Below are 13193 nucleotides of genomic sequence, written 5' to 3' on the forward strand. Positions count from 1 at the left end.
CATTGGAGGTTGGGGTGTGATTTGGATGGATGCAGGGTGGAGAAATGGGATTCTGAGTGAACTTGCTGTGTTTGAGGGATTCAGTAAGGAGTTACTAAACTCAAATATGTTTTAGACATTATCTGAAGCAAAACGGAAACAAAGTAGAATATGACATGATTTCTGTTTTTACAGGCGTGCAATCTAAGGAGATAATAGACATTAATGATTAATATGAAACAGGTGGTGATAGGACTATCATAGAGCTGCAAGAGTTTTGCAGAGAATACAGAAGCAGGGCCAGTTAATTCTTCCTGGGGACCTGGGAAAACCTCCACACAGGTGACACTGGAGTGCTAGGTGTGGTATTTCAGAAAATGCTGGGAAGCAAGATTAGAAAAGTCTTTGTACTGGAAAGAATTCTGATGATATAGAATTAGGCAGTTTATAGAAATCTGAAAAAAATAAAGATTGCTACGTAACTTATTTTTAGGTAATTTATTTAAATAACAAGTATTATATAACCCCCTGAAAATCAAATTTTGGGAAAATGATCCTATTCAGCTGAAGGGCTTCCCTGACAGAAGAGAATCAGTTCTAGGGATGTTTATTCTTTAGGATCTATAGGCACAGTGCATAGGGCCTATGAGATTTTCTGGGAACTAGAAACATATTTGAAACATGGAAAAAATCCATAGTCAAAATTAATGTGTTAATATAATTATCCACAAAATGTAGTATTTCTTTGACAAATCAACTGCAGTTCAGTCTTACTCAGTTTTATGAATTATATTTAATGTGGGATGTACGCTCTTAGAAGTGCAAGTGCCTAAAACTCTGAGGATTTTATGACAGCTTTGCTTGGTTTAGGTCCTGAAAACTGTCTGTTTATTCTGCGCAATTCCAAAGGCAAGACGTAATGGGTTTGGGAGGCACAAAATAAATCGCCCCTTGCACACCACTTCTAACTTGAGAGCCTCTTTGTGCCAGCCCCTTTAAATCAGTCCCCCTGAAATGGTGGCTTCTTTTACTGTTTGTGGGCTAGGGTGAACTTATAATGTAGACATTTTCCTAAGATAGAAGTAAGGACAGCCAGACTGGAAATTTCTCCTAGGAGCAAGTTTCTTCAAAGGCCTCTTGCAGGTTGTCCTGTTATGCACTCAAGGGCTCCCAGTGCCACCTTATGGACACTCAGGGAATTGCAGGAGGGTTTTATTTGTCAGTACAGAAAGGGACCAGAAGCCATAACAATCCTCTTTGATCCAGGGATCCAAGGACTTTGAAAGGTTACTTCTTTATACTGCTTTTCCCTTCATGTAGCACTGACCTACATGAAGCATGTTCCACAGACCTACTAGAAATTCAATCAAGCAACTGACATTTTAGTTAGACCTTTCTTTGGTCTGACTCAGTCTCTTGGTTTGGAGGTAAACCTGGGATCAGGGCTTAAATTCTAATTTTAATCCTCAATGCTTTACTCTTTTCCCTTACCAGAATTTTTTCCATATTGAATAATATTACTATCTACTAAGTCTGCTTTTCTCTAAGCAAAATAAGTATGCTGTGAATTATTTCAGTCAGAAGAGTTGGGAGATATGTACAGATATTTTTTTGGTTTCAGGAATTGGTTTAGATGTGTTTGTTTTGAGTGTGGATTTTGAGGATAATAGCATGAATGGCCTTGGTACAAGGGAGTAGGGAGCTGCTTTGCAGTATGACTTTAGATGAAGAAGAAAGGATCCCCTATCCCAGTAGTGCTCTCCCACTGGCCTGTCATCACATCTTTATTTCACCAGTAGAGGCAAACTGGCCCTGGTTAGAGGCCACGGTACCCAGGGAGGGGGGGGTGCTAACGCCCCCAAACAGCTTACCCTCCCAGATATCCATGTGGTTCACTCTGCCCCTTTTTTCAGATCTCTGCTCAGAGGTCGTCTTATCAGTGAGGTCCTCCCCGACCACCCTAGTTAAAATGGCACCCACCCCGGTCTCCTGTCCTCTCAGGACTCCCTGTCCCTCTTCCCTTCTCTGTAACACTTACCACCTCCTGAATCTGGGGATGAACATTTGGGAGAAAGGCCGTACTGCTCAGATACAGGGATGCGCAATGCGGGGCCTGCCTGTGTTTCAGCCCTGGCTCTGCCACTGAGATTTGGCCTTGGGCTCGTCACTACCTCTTTGTGATTTAGCTACTACTTATCTGAAATGAGGGGGTTAGAAGAGGTGATCATCATATCCTGTCCAAAATTATTATATAGGTTCTATGATGTCAAAATGAACTTGCTTTATTTTGAAGTAAGCTCTGTGAAGGCTGGGGCATTTCTGTCTTATTAATCCCAGCACCTAGAACGGCAGCCTGGCCTACAGTAGATGCTTGATAAATATATGTGCTTTGATTTGGCCACAGAGGCCATGAGTTCCTTGAAGGAAGGGACTGTCTCCAAGTTCTTCACTTTTTCCCAGCCTTACTCTCCCACCTTTTCAATAAGCGCAGTGTGGAAAACCAGTTCTGGCCAGCTGTGTCAGGGTGATAACGGAATGGTATCTAAGTAAGCACTTGCAGGACCCCACAGAATGGAGAGGAGCCACTTACTCACCTAAGAGGACAAAGATGCAGGCCAGGATGGCGATGAGGGCGCCGCGGCTCAGCCTGACTGGGAGCATGTAGGCCTCGGGGCTGCAGGACAGGACGTGGCCGTCGTCGTCACAGCTGCACACCTGGACAGTCAGCGTGCCCGTGCTGCTCAGCGCCGGCTGCCCATTGTCCGATATCAGGATGGGCAGGTAAAAGACACTCTGCTCCTGCTGCCGGAAGCCAGACCTCCTAGTTAGAATCCGGGCAGTGTTATCTGAAGAAGACAGGGGTTCCAGGATCGAAAAAGGAGAGGGAAGAGGAGAATGAAAGAACCAACAAGAGAATTAATTTTTTGGATTGAGGAAAGCAAGGGGGCAGGAACTGGGTGGGGAAGGAGAGAGAAGGGACAGCACGCCCTGGAGGCGGTTAGCTACAGCCGCCGTTGGGTTTGTTGGGATCAGCAGTTGGATTCAGAAACCAAGATTTTTGCTTGCTTCTAGGGAAAACCCTGAGGCCTAGGAGAGAGACCTTTTTTGAGAGTCTGTCTTACCCTTTGTGACAAAGTGCCCAGGGCGAACTGTCAGACTTCAGATCTGACTGAAATGTCCCTGGGGGAACTTGACAGAAATGAACAGTCACTGGCGACTTGTGGTCCCTGTTTGTTCTAGCTCAGCAGCTTTCCAAGGCCCTGTGCTGCTTTGTGCCCCCAGGAAAAGAATGCTGCGGAGCCCACGCGGCTGTGGCACATTGCTTATTTTTGCCACTTCGGCTGGCGTTCAAGTCTTCTGTTTTCTTTTATGCCTTTGAAATGCAGTCACCAACTCCTGTGCTTTCTGATGAACCTGCTCGTTTAGCAGAAGCTTATTTGAAATCCCCTAATCATATGACACACCCTGTTATTTCCCGCTAATTGGTGGTCTGAGTTTAAGCAATTAATATGAATTTGGTGAAAATTCAATACTAGTTTTTTCCCCCAGTTTTAAAGGGGATTAGCAAAATTGTTTGGTATGTTTCCACAAAGCTGATGTGTGTGTGTGTGTGTGTGTGTGTGTGTGTGTGTGTGTGTGTGTTTGTCTATCTGTCTGTATTTATATTTGCCTAATGTAATGTTTTGGGATCTTTTTTAATCTATGTTCTCAAGTTTTCTTGAGTGGGTTTGACTTATAAATCAGATATATTTTCTGGAAAGCTGGTATCTTATTCAGCAGAGGAAAAGTTTGAGAGATGTGGTAGGACATATAATCAGTGACTCTTAAAGCTAACATCATCAATATGGAACGTCCTCTGGATGTGTTTCACATTTCACAAGGAAGAGTCTAGAACTTCACAAAAAATTCTCAGAGTCTAACCAAAGTAAACATTATTGATATCATACCAATATCAATATTTCTGGACATAATAAAGGATTATACTTTTCTACCCTCTTGAATTTGGGCATGTCTGTATCATTTGCTTTAGATGATGAAAATGAGCAAAACTGATTTGTGTCTCTTCCGGGCAGCAGCATGTATCAATAGTAGCTGGTATGTGATTCTTGTGCTCTCTTGCCTTGTTGTAATAGATGAAAGAACATTTGAGATGGAGAGCCAGGCAGCCTACACCTGGACAGCTGCCCTTGGGCACCAGACCCACAGTCAGCTTTATGTGAGCAAGAAATTAACTTTAGTTGTGTTAAGCCACTGAGATTTTGGTGGTGTTTGTTCCTGCAGCCTAACCTAGCCTATTCTGACTAATACGTAATTCCTTAATTAACTTTTCCATCTCCTCCTCCCCCTGTTTTATCATGAGAGCAGTTGTTTTTTGAGAGCTTATGTGCAAGGTATTTAGAGTTTACATGCAGTATCTCATTTAATCTTTACCACCATTTGGTGAGATAGTGATAATCTCACCCTTTTACAGTGAGAGTTAAGGCCTAGAGAGATTATGTAATTGGTTCAAAGTCACGAATTTAGTAGGACAGCTGGGATTTGAACTCTGGTCTCTTGACTCCAAATACATACTCCTTCCATTGTGCTGTGTAACCGCTTACTTAGTTTTGTAACATTAATGTTGAAAATTATTCAGCTAATTGAAATCTCTTCCTACTTTGGTACAGGCCTTTTCCCTCTTATTTCCTTCTCAGTGGAGAAAGATAGCAGTTGGTTACCAACCTGAAGATTATATTCATATTTCCACCTACCACACAATCCATCTTCTTTTCTGTTTTCCAGATTTAATAGCTAAGTACTAGTAATTTTGCTTCACAGTTTCAGTTTCATTTTGTTTTTGTCCGAAGTAAAGTTTTTCTCGAACAGAAATCTTTTTTATTTTTCATTTTCATCAAGGGTAGTTCATCAGACTTTTAGAAAGCCGGAGAAGAGCTGAATTTCATATAAGTGTTACATTATGCCTACTATGCATCATAGATTTCTTGATCTCAGAATTATTTAAGATGAAGGAAAAAAGATCAGAGCATCACATTGCTGAGACTAGTCCTACAAAGGAGCTGGCAAAATGTAGCCACTTGCAAAATTTTGTTGAATATTATAACTGGAGCTTGAGTAACCCATTTGGAAATAGTATCCAAGGTGACACAAAAATTTTGTGTGTGTGGCGAAAACAGGAGGTCTCAACTTCCAGTCCCAATTTTAATGCTTACTCACTCTCTATTCCATGGGCCATTTACTTTCTTTCCTTATCTATCAGGTGAGACAATGAGAATCATCAGAGGCATTAGTAACTTTCTTAAGACCTTATAGGATTATTATAAATATCAAATAAAGCAAAGTATGGGAAAATGTGTGTGAAACTGTGAAGTATATGGACAATCCTTTTCACAATGCTTTGGGGATTAAGAAAGGCTTTACTTGAAATAGTGCACTGTTGTGTTCATAAATGAATATCATGTTTTGGGCACGGGAGTTGGAGGGCTTGACAGTAGATCCACCACATCAGATGTTGGTCAATTTTTTAATGAGTCTCAGTAAAGGATACTCGAGGGATAAATTGTCATGAGGAGATTAAGAGTTCATTCTTTCTATTGAAGATGTTCCGACTTCCATTTTGAAAAAAACCTTCCAAGAGATGAGCCATTTCTTTTTACAGTCATCAGGTTCCAGGGGCCCATCTTTTTCAGGTATTGGCTCCATGAATTGGTGCCCAAAGTCATTGTTAAGAAATTTGCAGCATTTTGCTGCGTATTGTTTCTGTATTGATTCAGACAAATATCAGAGTGGAGGAATAGAGTGACACTTAGCTGAAAATTTGAAGAAACAGTATAATGTATTATTTTTTTCCCCAGCGTTTCTACTATGAAACCTATGCTAGGGAATTCCTTATTCCTTGGTGGTCCAATGGTTAGGACTCCATGCTTCCACTGCAGGGGCAGGGGCCCTGGGTTTGATCCCTGGTCTGGAAACTAAGATCCTGCAAGCCTTGTGGCACAGCCAAAAAAAAAACCTATCCTGAAGGGTCTGAAACAAGTTTTTGCAGGAAGGGTTTCCAAGTGAAGCAGATAAATGAATAATTCAAAATTTGACCCAGTAAAAAATATCAAGATATTTAATTGTAGCACTCCTGTTGTTGTAATTTATATTACTCTTCCTTTCAGAATTATCATAGTGGTTTGATGATTTTATGTAGATGATTAAAGGGATGACTTGGAAGGATGCTTTCCATTTAGAAGAAAACAGGTTTGATATTCTCTAGTTTTAATAGCAGAATATCGTGTGGGGTGGATTTAATACTTTAAGTCCCAAACAATTGATTTTTGGACTAAGACTAGGTATGCCTAAATCATGACTTTTTGTTACCCTTTGTTTAGATTGTTATAAAGTGACAGCACTTTAGAATTGGAATAAAAATGAGGCCACCACAGCCCAGAGAAGTGATGCCCTCCCTCTCCAAGGTCAAACAGCTAGTTGGTAGCAGTTAGCAACATAAGGGGTTCACTTGACAGATTTAAATTATTTTTTCACTTGGTCTGACCTTTCTCTGAAAATCTTCTGGCCAGAGTACAGAAGCCCCTCCTTTTCCCATCTGTGCCCAGTGAAGAGTGTGCTAGGTCTGTGAACTCCTTAGCTGGTCTGAATGCTTTTTGGAGTAGAGGGGTCTAGAATTCCATTCCAGCAAAGATGTAGAGGGAAGCACTTTCTGGAATAGGGAACCCCACCTGACTGTTCTTTCTGAATCATTCCAAAATAATAAAGTGGTTTCGGTGCCAGAACTACCCATTGTATTCCTGTATTTGTCCTTTGCTCTTAAGTAACTCAAAGGTTACTTAGCCTTTGTCTCCCTTTTGTTCTGGGAGCTCTCACTGTTTCCCCCTTTGATCCTTGCTTAGAAGTGTTCACTCAGGTTTTTCTCCTTGGGCCTCTTCCTGTCAGCTTTCTCAGATTCTTCCTGTAGTTAAAGAACATACAAACATGGCTGCTCTCTGTGGGGATGAAGGAAGCCTGTGTGCCTCGCACAGTGTCTGGCCCAGAGCCCGTGCTCCAATGTTTGAGTGAACTGACTGACTGAGTAAAAGTTTCAGAATCAGCAGAGGACGTTCTTTGTCTTTGATGTTCTGAAACAAAACTTTGAAAGACCGTACAAATTAACATGAGTGTCTTTCGTGCTGTTCAAGAGCAGGTGACCTCTGACACTGTTTGCATGGTCCAGGAGCCCAGAGCTTCCAGCCCACGCTGTAGAAGAGCGCCGGCAGGCAGCTGGTTACCTTGGTTGTCCCTTACGGTGAAGTTGGGGTTGTTAGCAGCCTCGGGAGCCAAGCTGTAGTAGAAGTGCTGGCCGTCGCGTGGGTCATCTTGGTCCACTGCGCTCACTGTCTGGATCAGCTGAGGGAGGGACACGAAATCAGGCGAGTCAGAGTCAAAAGAAAAGCTTCAAGGGCAAGGGGGTGTCCCAAACCCTGAAATCCAGTAGTAGATTGTTTTACCCAACGAGGACATCCTGAAACTTCCCTCGGCAGTCTCTGTGCCATCACACGGTGCAGAATTGAATTTTGGTTTATTGTTGGGCCTGAGTGTGTTAACAGGCACAGGGTAGATGATACCTGAATGCCTCAGATGTTAGACATCGACATAACACGCTATTCTCACCCCAGGTCTGGCCCTTTTTAGGCAGCTGAAACAGAAGACTTTGAAATAATTCTGGGATGCCACAAGGTCCTGCCTGTTTCCCAGTTCTTTTGTGCCCTCGCCTCACCTTCTTAGCCTCACATTTGGGTTAATATTTCATGGTCAGATTGCTGTCTTTGAGAGGCCTCTGTTTAAAAATGACCAGTACCTAGTGGGAAGTAAGCAGACACTACATTGATGGTGTCAGGTTAATGGAAAACAGACGTGAGGGGATGGGTCGCAGAGCAGTCGCTCTTTGTTGGCAGGAAGGGGAGCTAGGCAAAGTGTAGAGCGCAAGACCCCCAGGGTGGGCTGTGTAGAACAGACTGGAGTCAGAAGCAAGGCTTGTGGCTGAGGAGAGCAAGAGGTGGGGTGGCTTCCTCTTGAGCTCTTTGGCCAAAATTTTGCCTTTTCCACGTGTTTTTCAAAGTTGTAAGTTACCATGAAGGTTATGAAGATCAGGATGGAAAAGTTCCTAAAGAAAGCAGTGAGAAATGACACAGTTGCAACACTGGCAGGCAGAGTGGTGGGATATAGAACAGGAGTCGAAGGGGTGGTCTCCCTCCTGTGTGTTTGCTCTCCTGCCAACCAACGGCACAGACTCCCCCCACCCCTCTTGGGCCTGGCCCTGTAGACACCACACTCCCGCTGTCAAAAGCTGGCTATTAACAGGGTAGAAAATGGAACATTCAAGGTCAGCTGGAGGGCTGAGGTGGGCTTGCTTCGTCTTTGTTTCTTCATCTGTAAATTAAGGAGGTAATGCTATCCTCACAGTGTGTGGAAGATTAGATAACAGAGGGGAAAGCTTCCAGCAAGGGGCCTGCTGGTAAGCATGGTGTTGCTCAGACCCCCTTCAGTGAAGGACTTGATGCCTTCACCTGTCAGTCTCTTTGGCGGTTGCCTCAGTTGCTGAGAGCCACCTACCCACAGTCACCACATCCTTCCAGGACAATCCATATCCAGTGACTGATGCGATAGTATAAAGCCTGGCCATCCCATCTCACCTCAGGAGAACCCTAGTCCTAGAACTCTGTGAAGTCATCTAGGGCTGTTAGTGGGTCTGCACTGCAGCTGGACTTCTCCTTTTGCCCAGTCCTGCAGAAGTTCTTCCCTTCCACGGGCGTTGGCCCCAAGGGCATGCCTTAATAAACATCTTAGACCAGAGCTCTATCTCATTTATGCCTCCTGGTGAACCCAACTGGCAGCGGGGCTCTGTTGAATCGAAAGGTCGGGGGGATGGAGTTGCAATAAAGGGGAGGGATCAGGAGAGCACTGAAGATAAATCTGCCCCACAGTCCAGCCTGGTGTCAGTGCTGCTCGTACACGAGGGTCACCCCACTGCCCCATTCCTGCCGAGACAAATCCTGTACGTTCCATCTTGCGCATGGGGCCAAACACGTGAAGACATGTTTCTTCATGAATGTTATAAATAGGTGATTATGTATAACTTGGCAAACAGAAAGTCATTTCAGAACATCTGACCTATGAAATTGTATATATGTATATTGGTGATGTGGGGACCTGAGGCATATGATGGGTTGGTTACAGGGCTTTAAAGAATGGGTGAGCGATGATACAGGTCGGGAGCACCAGAGCCTGCTCTCCTGGCCTCCCCTCTCCTGGCAGGTCTGATTTCATCCTCAGCCCCACTTGCCATTCAAGATTCTGCTTAGCAGGTTTCATGCCGCCCTCAGCCTGCACCAAAGACGTCGTCTGATTTCTTTCTGGGCTTCCTTTCTCCCTAAGAGGAAAGCACACATCCCAACTCGGCAGATACAAAGCTAACGACAGTGTATGACAAATCTAACACAAGGAGGCCTGATTCTTCATAAACCAGACGTACCTACTGAGCTGCATGCTTTTGAAAATCTTCAAAACATGTCCCAGAGCCAAAATCAAAGAGTAGGATTTACGTATCTTGGGCTAAAGATGACAAATATGACAGACTATGATAAACTTGTGGCTCACGGTCTGAACTTGGAAGTCACAGATAAACCGTGCTTCAAAGGACTGTATAATAGACAATTAGAAGATGTATATAGAAATGTAGAAATGGGAGGTGTTCTTGTGTGCTGCAAAAACAAGAGAGGTGGTAACATGCTATTAACCTGTCCTTCTGGACTTCCCTGGTGGTGCAGTGGTTAACAATCCTCTTGCCAGTGCAGGGGACACGGGTTCGAGCCCTGGTCCAGGAAGACCCCACATGCTGTGGAGCAAGGAAGCCCGTGCGCCACAACTACTGAGCCGGTGCTCTAGAGCCCGTGAGCCACAACCACCGAGCCCATGTGCCACAACTACTGAAGCCTGTGCGCCTAGAGCCCATGCGCCGCAGCAAGAGAAGCCACTGCAATGAGAAGCCCGCGTACCGCAAGGAAGAGTAGCCCCCGCTCGCCGCAACTAGAGAAAGCCCATGCGCAGCAATGAAGACCCAACGCAGCCAAAAATAAATAAGTGAATAAATAAATAAATTTATATATAAAAAAAAACCCTGTCCTTCTATTCTGAAGCCCATTAAGAAAGGAAATGTTTCACTTTTGGGGAATGAGGGGTTTAATTTATTGTGCTACTATTACTCTTTATATTACAGATTAAAAATTAGTTTCTTGTCATATTAAAATATAAAGTATTATGTTTGTCATATTATAATGATAATCTTACATAAAACAAAAATTTATGTATGCTGTTTCTATAATATATAAGTAAATTTGTCACGTTACAATAAAAAAATTATTAAAATAAAGTCCCAAATCCCTTCACTCAAATCTCAACTACCTTAGCACAGTAACTATTGCTATTTTTGCGTCCTGCCTCCCAATTTTTGTTCACATGCAGATACAGTTTTACATAACTTCAAGCATGTACATGTAGTTTCTATACCTCCTTTCTTATAATAACACAGATAATTTCTTATGCTGGAAAGTCTTCATTGTAACTTTATTAGCTGCATAATATTTCAGGTCTTTCTAGACTAGAAATTCAATAGATATGGAAGTAGAATTATCTTAGACTTGTTGATAAAAAGTTTAGGCATGCTATAGACTATTGCAGTGGGTTTCAAGAATCAATGGATGAGATAATTTAGATGAGAAGGACTACAGGACACATTTTTTTCCCTCTGGAACAAGGGAGTCACTTTTTCTTTGACTGAGTAGAATGGTAAAGATGCATTGAGTCAATCTTTGGTGAGTTCAGGAAGCTAATAAAAGTTTTGGTTGTATAGACAGAGTCTGTGCAGTGGGATGTTGCAGGAGAGTGAGAGAAGTGGAAGCAAAAGCTGTGTTACAGTCGGAAAGCCTGAATTACCAAAGCGTGTGTCCTTGCCATGTGCACCCAACGCCCCCAAACCGGAATCCACAGGACCACAAAATATGCTCGGGGGAAATACATTAGGGAGGATTGAAGAGTCTTACAAAAGCAGGAGCAGAAGAGGAGAGATTGCCTGTGATCTGAGGTATGGAAGGGTGGGCAGCAGCCTGACACGTACATTAATAACGTGGCCATTCCAAGCACAGTTTGGATGTTTTTCAGTTACACCACTTGGGATTTAGTCAACCCAATATTCATTTAGGTTTAAAAGCAGACTTAAAAAAAATACACAAATATATCTGAAGATTATGAAACTAAAGCTGTTTCAAATAAGTAGAAGTTTGTTCCTTCAGATGCCTTTCCTTTCAAAACTTTACATGACATGAGTGGTACTAAGAAAATGGATGTTTTAATTGAGGGAGGGGAGAGAGTAGGTAATTCTAGGTAACGAAGTGTTCTCAGAATAGGGCAGGCAGTCTGTAAACTTGCTGCCAGAAGGAAGGGAGGTAGGAAGATATAAAAACTAAACTTTCCTTACTACAAACACTTTCAAGGATGAGTGCTAAAATGAGAAAAAGACTCCTTTTTTCTGCCGATCTTCATCTCCATGGTCCCTCATTTCCAGGACCCAGAGCACATGTTACTGCAGTTGGTTCCATACAGTTCAGTTACAGGGTGGGTAACTAACTACCTGGCTTCACAGGTGAGTAAGCCCCCTTGATTCACAACCTTGTTTAGACTATAAAATGTAATGGAGGCTCGAAATAGTTGTCTTAACAAATAAACTGTTGCAACATGATATACAGAAGTTGGGGACTCTCTTTTGTAAACTTAGTTTCTGGAGTCTAAATTTCTTTGATGGCAAATCTGGTTATCTGAAACAGTCGTTTCCACATGTTGGGGGTTCACCAAGGTGCACCCTCACAGGCTGCCTTACCTGCCCTGCTTTGGCATTCTCACAGACAAAAGCTTCATAGAATCTGGGGAACTTTGGAGCATTGTCATTCACATCTAAGACTTTGATTGTGACAGGAACGCTTCCAACCTGGGAAGGATTGTCTAAAAGCACACACAAAACAAACAAACAAAAACCAAAGGTGAGGAGGGTTCAGAAATGCAAGAAAGCAGCTCTTTGTTGGAATAGGTATTTACCTCCTCATTCTGGTTTTTAAAGGAATGGGTAAAGTACATGGAAATAGCAACACAAGGATGCAAGGGTTGCCTATTAAGAGTGTGGCCAGAACATAAGCATGGGCAGGACGAGTTTTGTGTTGGAGAGTGTGTGTGATATCAGGAGGTTGAGGGGAGGGATGAAACTCGGGGGGAGCAGGTATCACAAAATGAATCTTAAAAAGAGGTTTCGAATCTCTCACTTGGCTCATGCTTCAGATTCTAGAATTGAAGGCAGGTCGCACCCTGAGCAGTGAGAGTGGCACCAACAAGCTCTTTCCCCGGGAACTATACTCGGCATCAAGCTGCCATATCTTTGAACTGTGTCTGTGAGCATTTGTGCTTTTTATTTTGCTCATCCGTTAGCAAGATGTGTCCTAATGTTAATTGCTTCTTCGTTTTACAGCATTTTGGCTTACAAAAGGTTTCATAGGAACACTTTACTTTTGGATAGTGGGAAAACCTGTAATCAGTTCTTTGAATTACTGTTTCAGAAGGTTTCAAGTTATTCATGGGATTATAGATAACACTGCACATTTATTTCCACCTGTGGACTAAGGGAGATATTATAGGATCAAACACACACCAAATCTGGGGTAGGAGAAGTTACTCGTAGTCACTTATGGGGAAATATGTCCTTTTGGTCGTCTTTTGCTTGGCATTACCACACAAAAATAATTTCACAGCCCCACTAGTGCCCCTCCTGCCTTTTTCTGTTTTGGCCACCATCCCAGGAAGACAAAATAGAAATCGTAAGACACAGAAATTATGCTTAGTAAATAATTGTATTAAACCTCAGAATGCCCTGTTCTTTTGGTTCATTTTTTTTCTTTCAAATGTCTATACTGTGTTTTTCTCCTGTATATTTCTATTGCTTGGTTACCAAAAGTGCTGCCATATTTACATTTTTTTCATTGTAACTTGGTGGTGCTTGTTTATACAAGGAATAATGAAAAATTCAGAAAAACATCAGAATAAATGTGATCCATAGTCCTACCACCAGAGAGCTCCATTGTACGTTATGTATATTACATGTGTCCAAACTCTCCAATACACACACACACACACAC

The 13193-nt window shown here is 42.7% G+C and overlaps 1 protein-coding gene and 1 long non-coding RNA gene across 4 annotated transcripts in view; one reads left to right on the top strand and one right to left on the bottom strand.

The window, feature by feature from the left end:
- Window positions 1-13193, top strand: part of LOC309610318 — a 382265-nt gene that overhangs the window by 70939 nt on the left and 298133 nt on the right. The gene's annotated exons all lie outside the window — the stretch shown is intronic.
- The window catches only part of CDH20 (cadherin 20), a 217199-nt gene that overhangs the window by 19785 nt on the left and 184221 nt on the right, over window positions 1-13193 (bottom strand). For all 3 annotated transcript variants that reach the window (XM_082352984.1, XM_082352982.1, XM_082352983.1), the window contains 3 exons: window positions 11891-12012; window positions 7248-7365; window positions 2574-2825 (listed from right to left, as the gene is read on the bottom strand). In XM_082352984.1, the coding sequence (XP_082209110.1) occupies window positions 2574-2825; window positions 7248-7365; window positions 11891-12012 (492 nt within the window). The remainder of the gene's footprint in view (window positions 1-2573; window positions 2826-7247; window positions 7366-11890; window positions 12013-13193) is intronic.

This window comes from Balaenoptera borealis (genome assembly GCF_965194805.1).
Source record: "Balaenoptera borealis genome assembly, chromosome: 14".
In the NCBI taxonomy this organism is placed as follows: domain Eukaryota; kingdom Metazoa; phylum Chordata; class Mammalia; order Artiodactyla; family Balaenopteridae; genus Balaenoptera; species Balaenoptera borealis.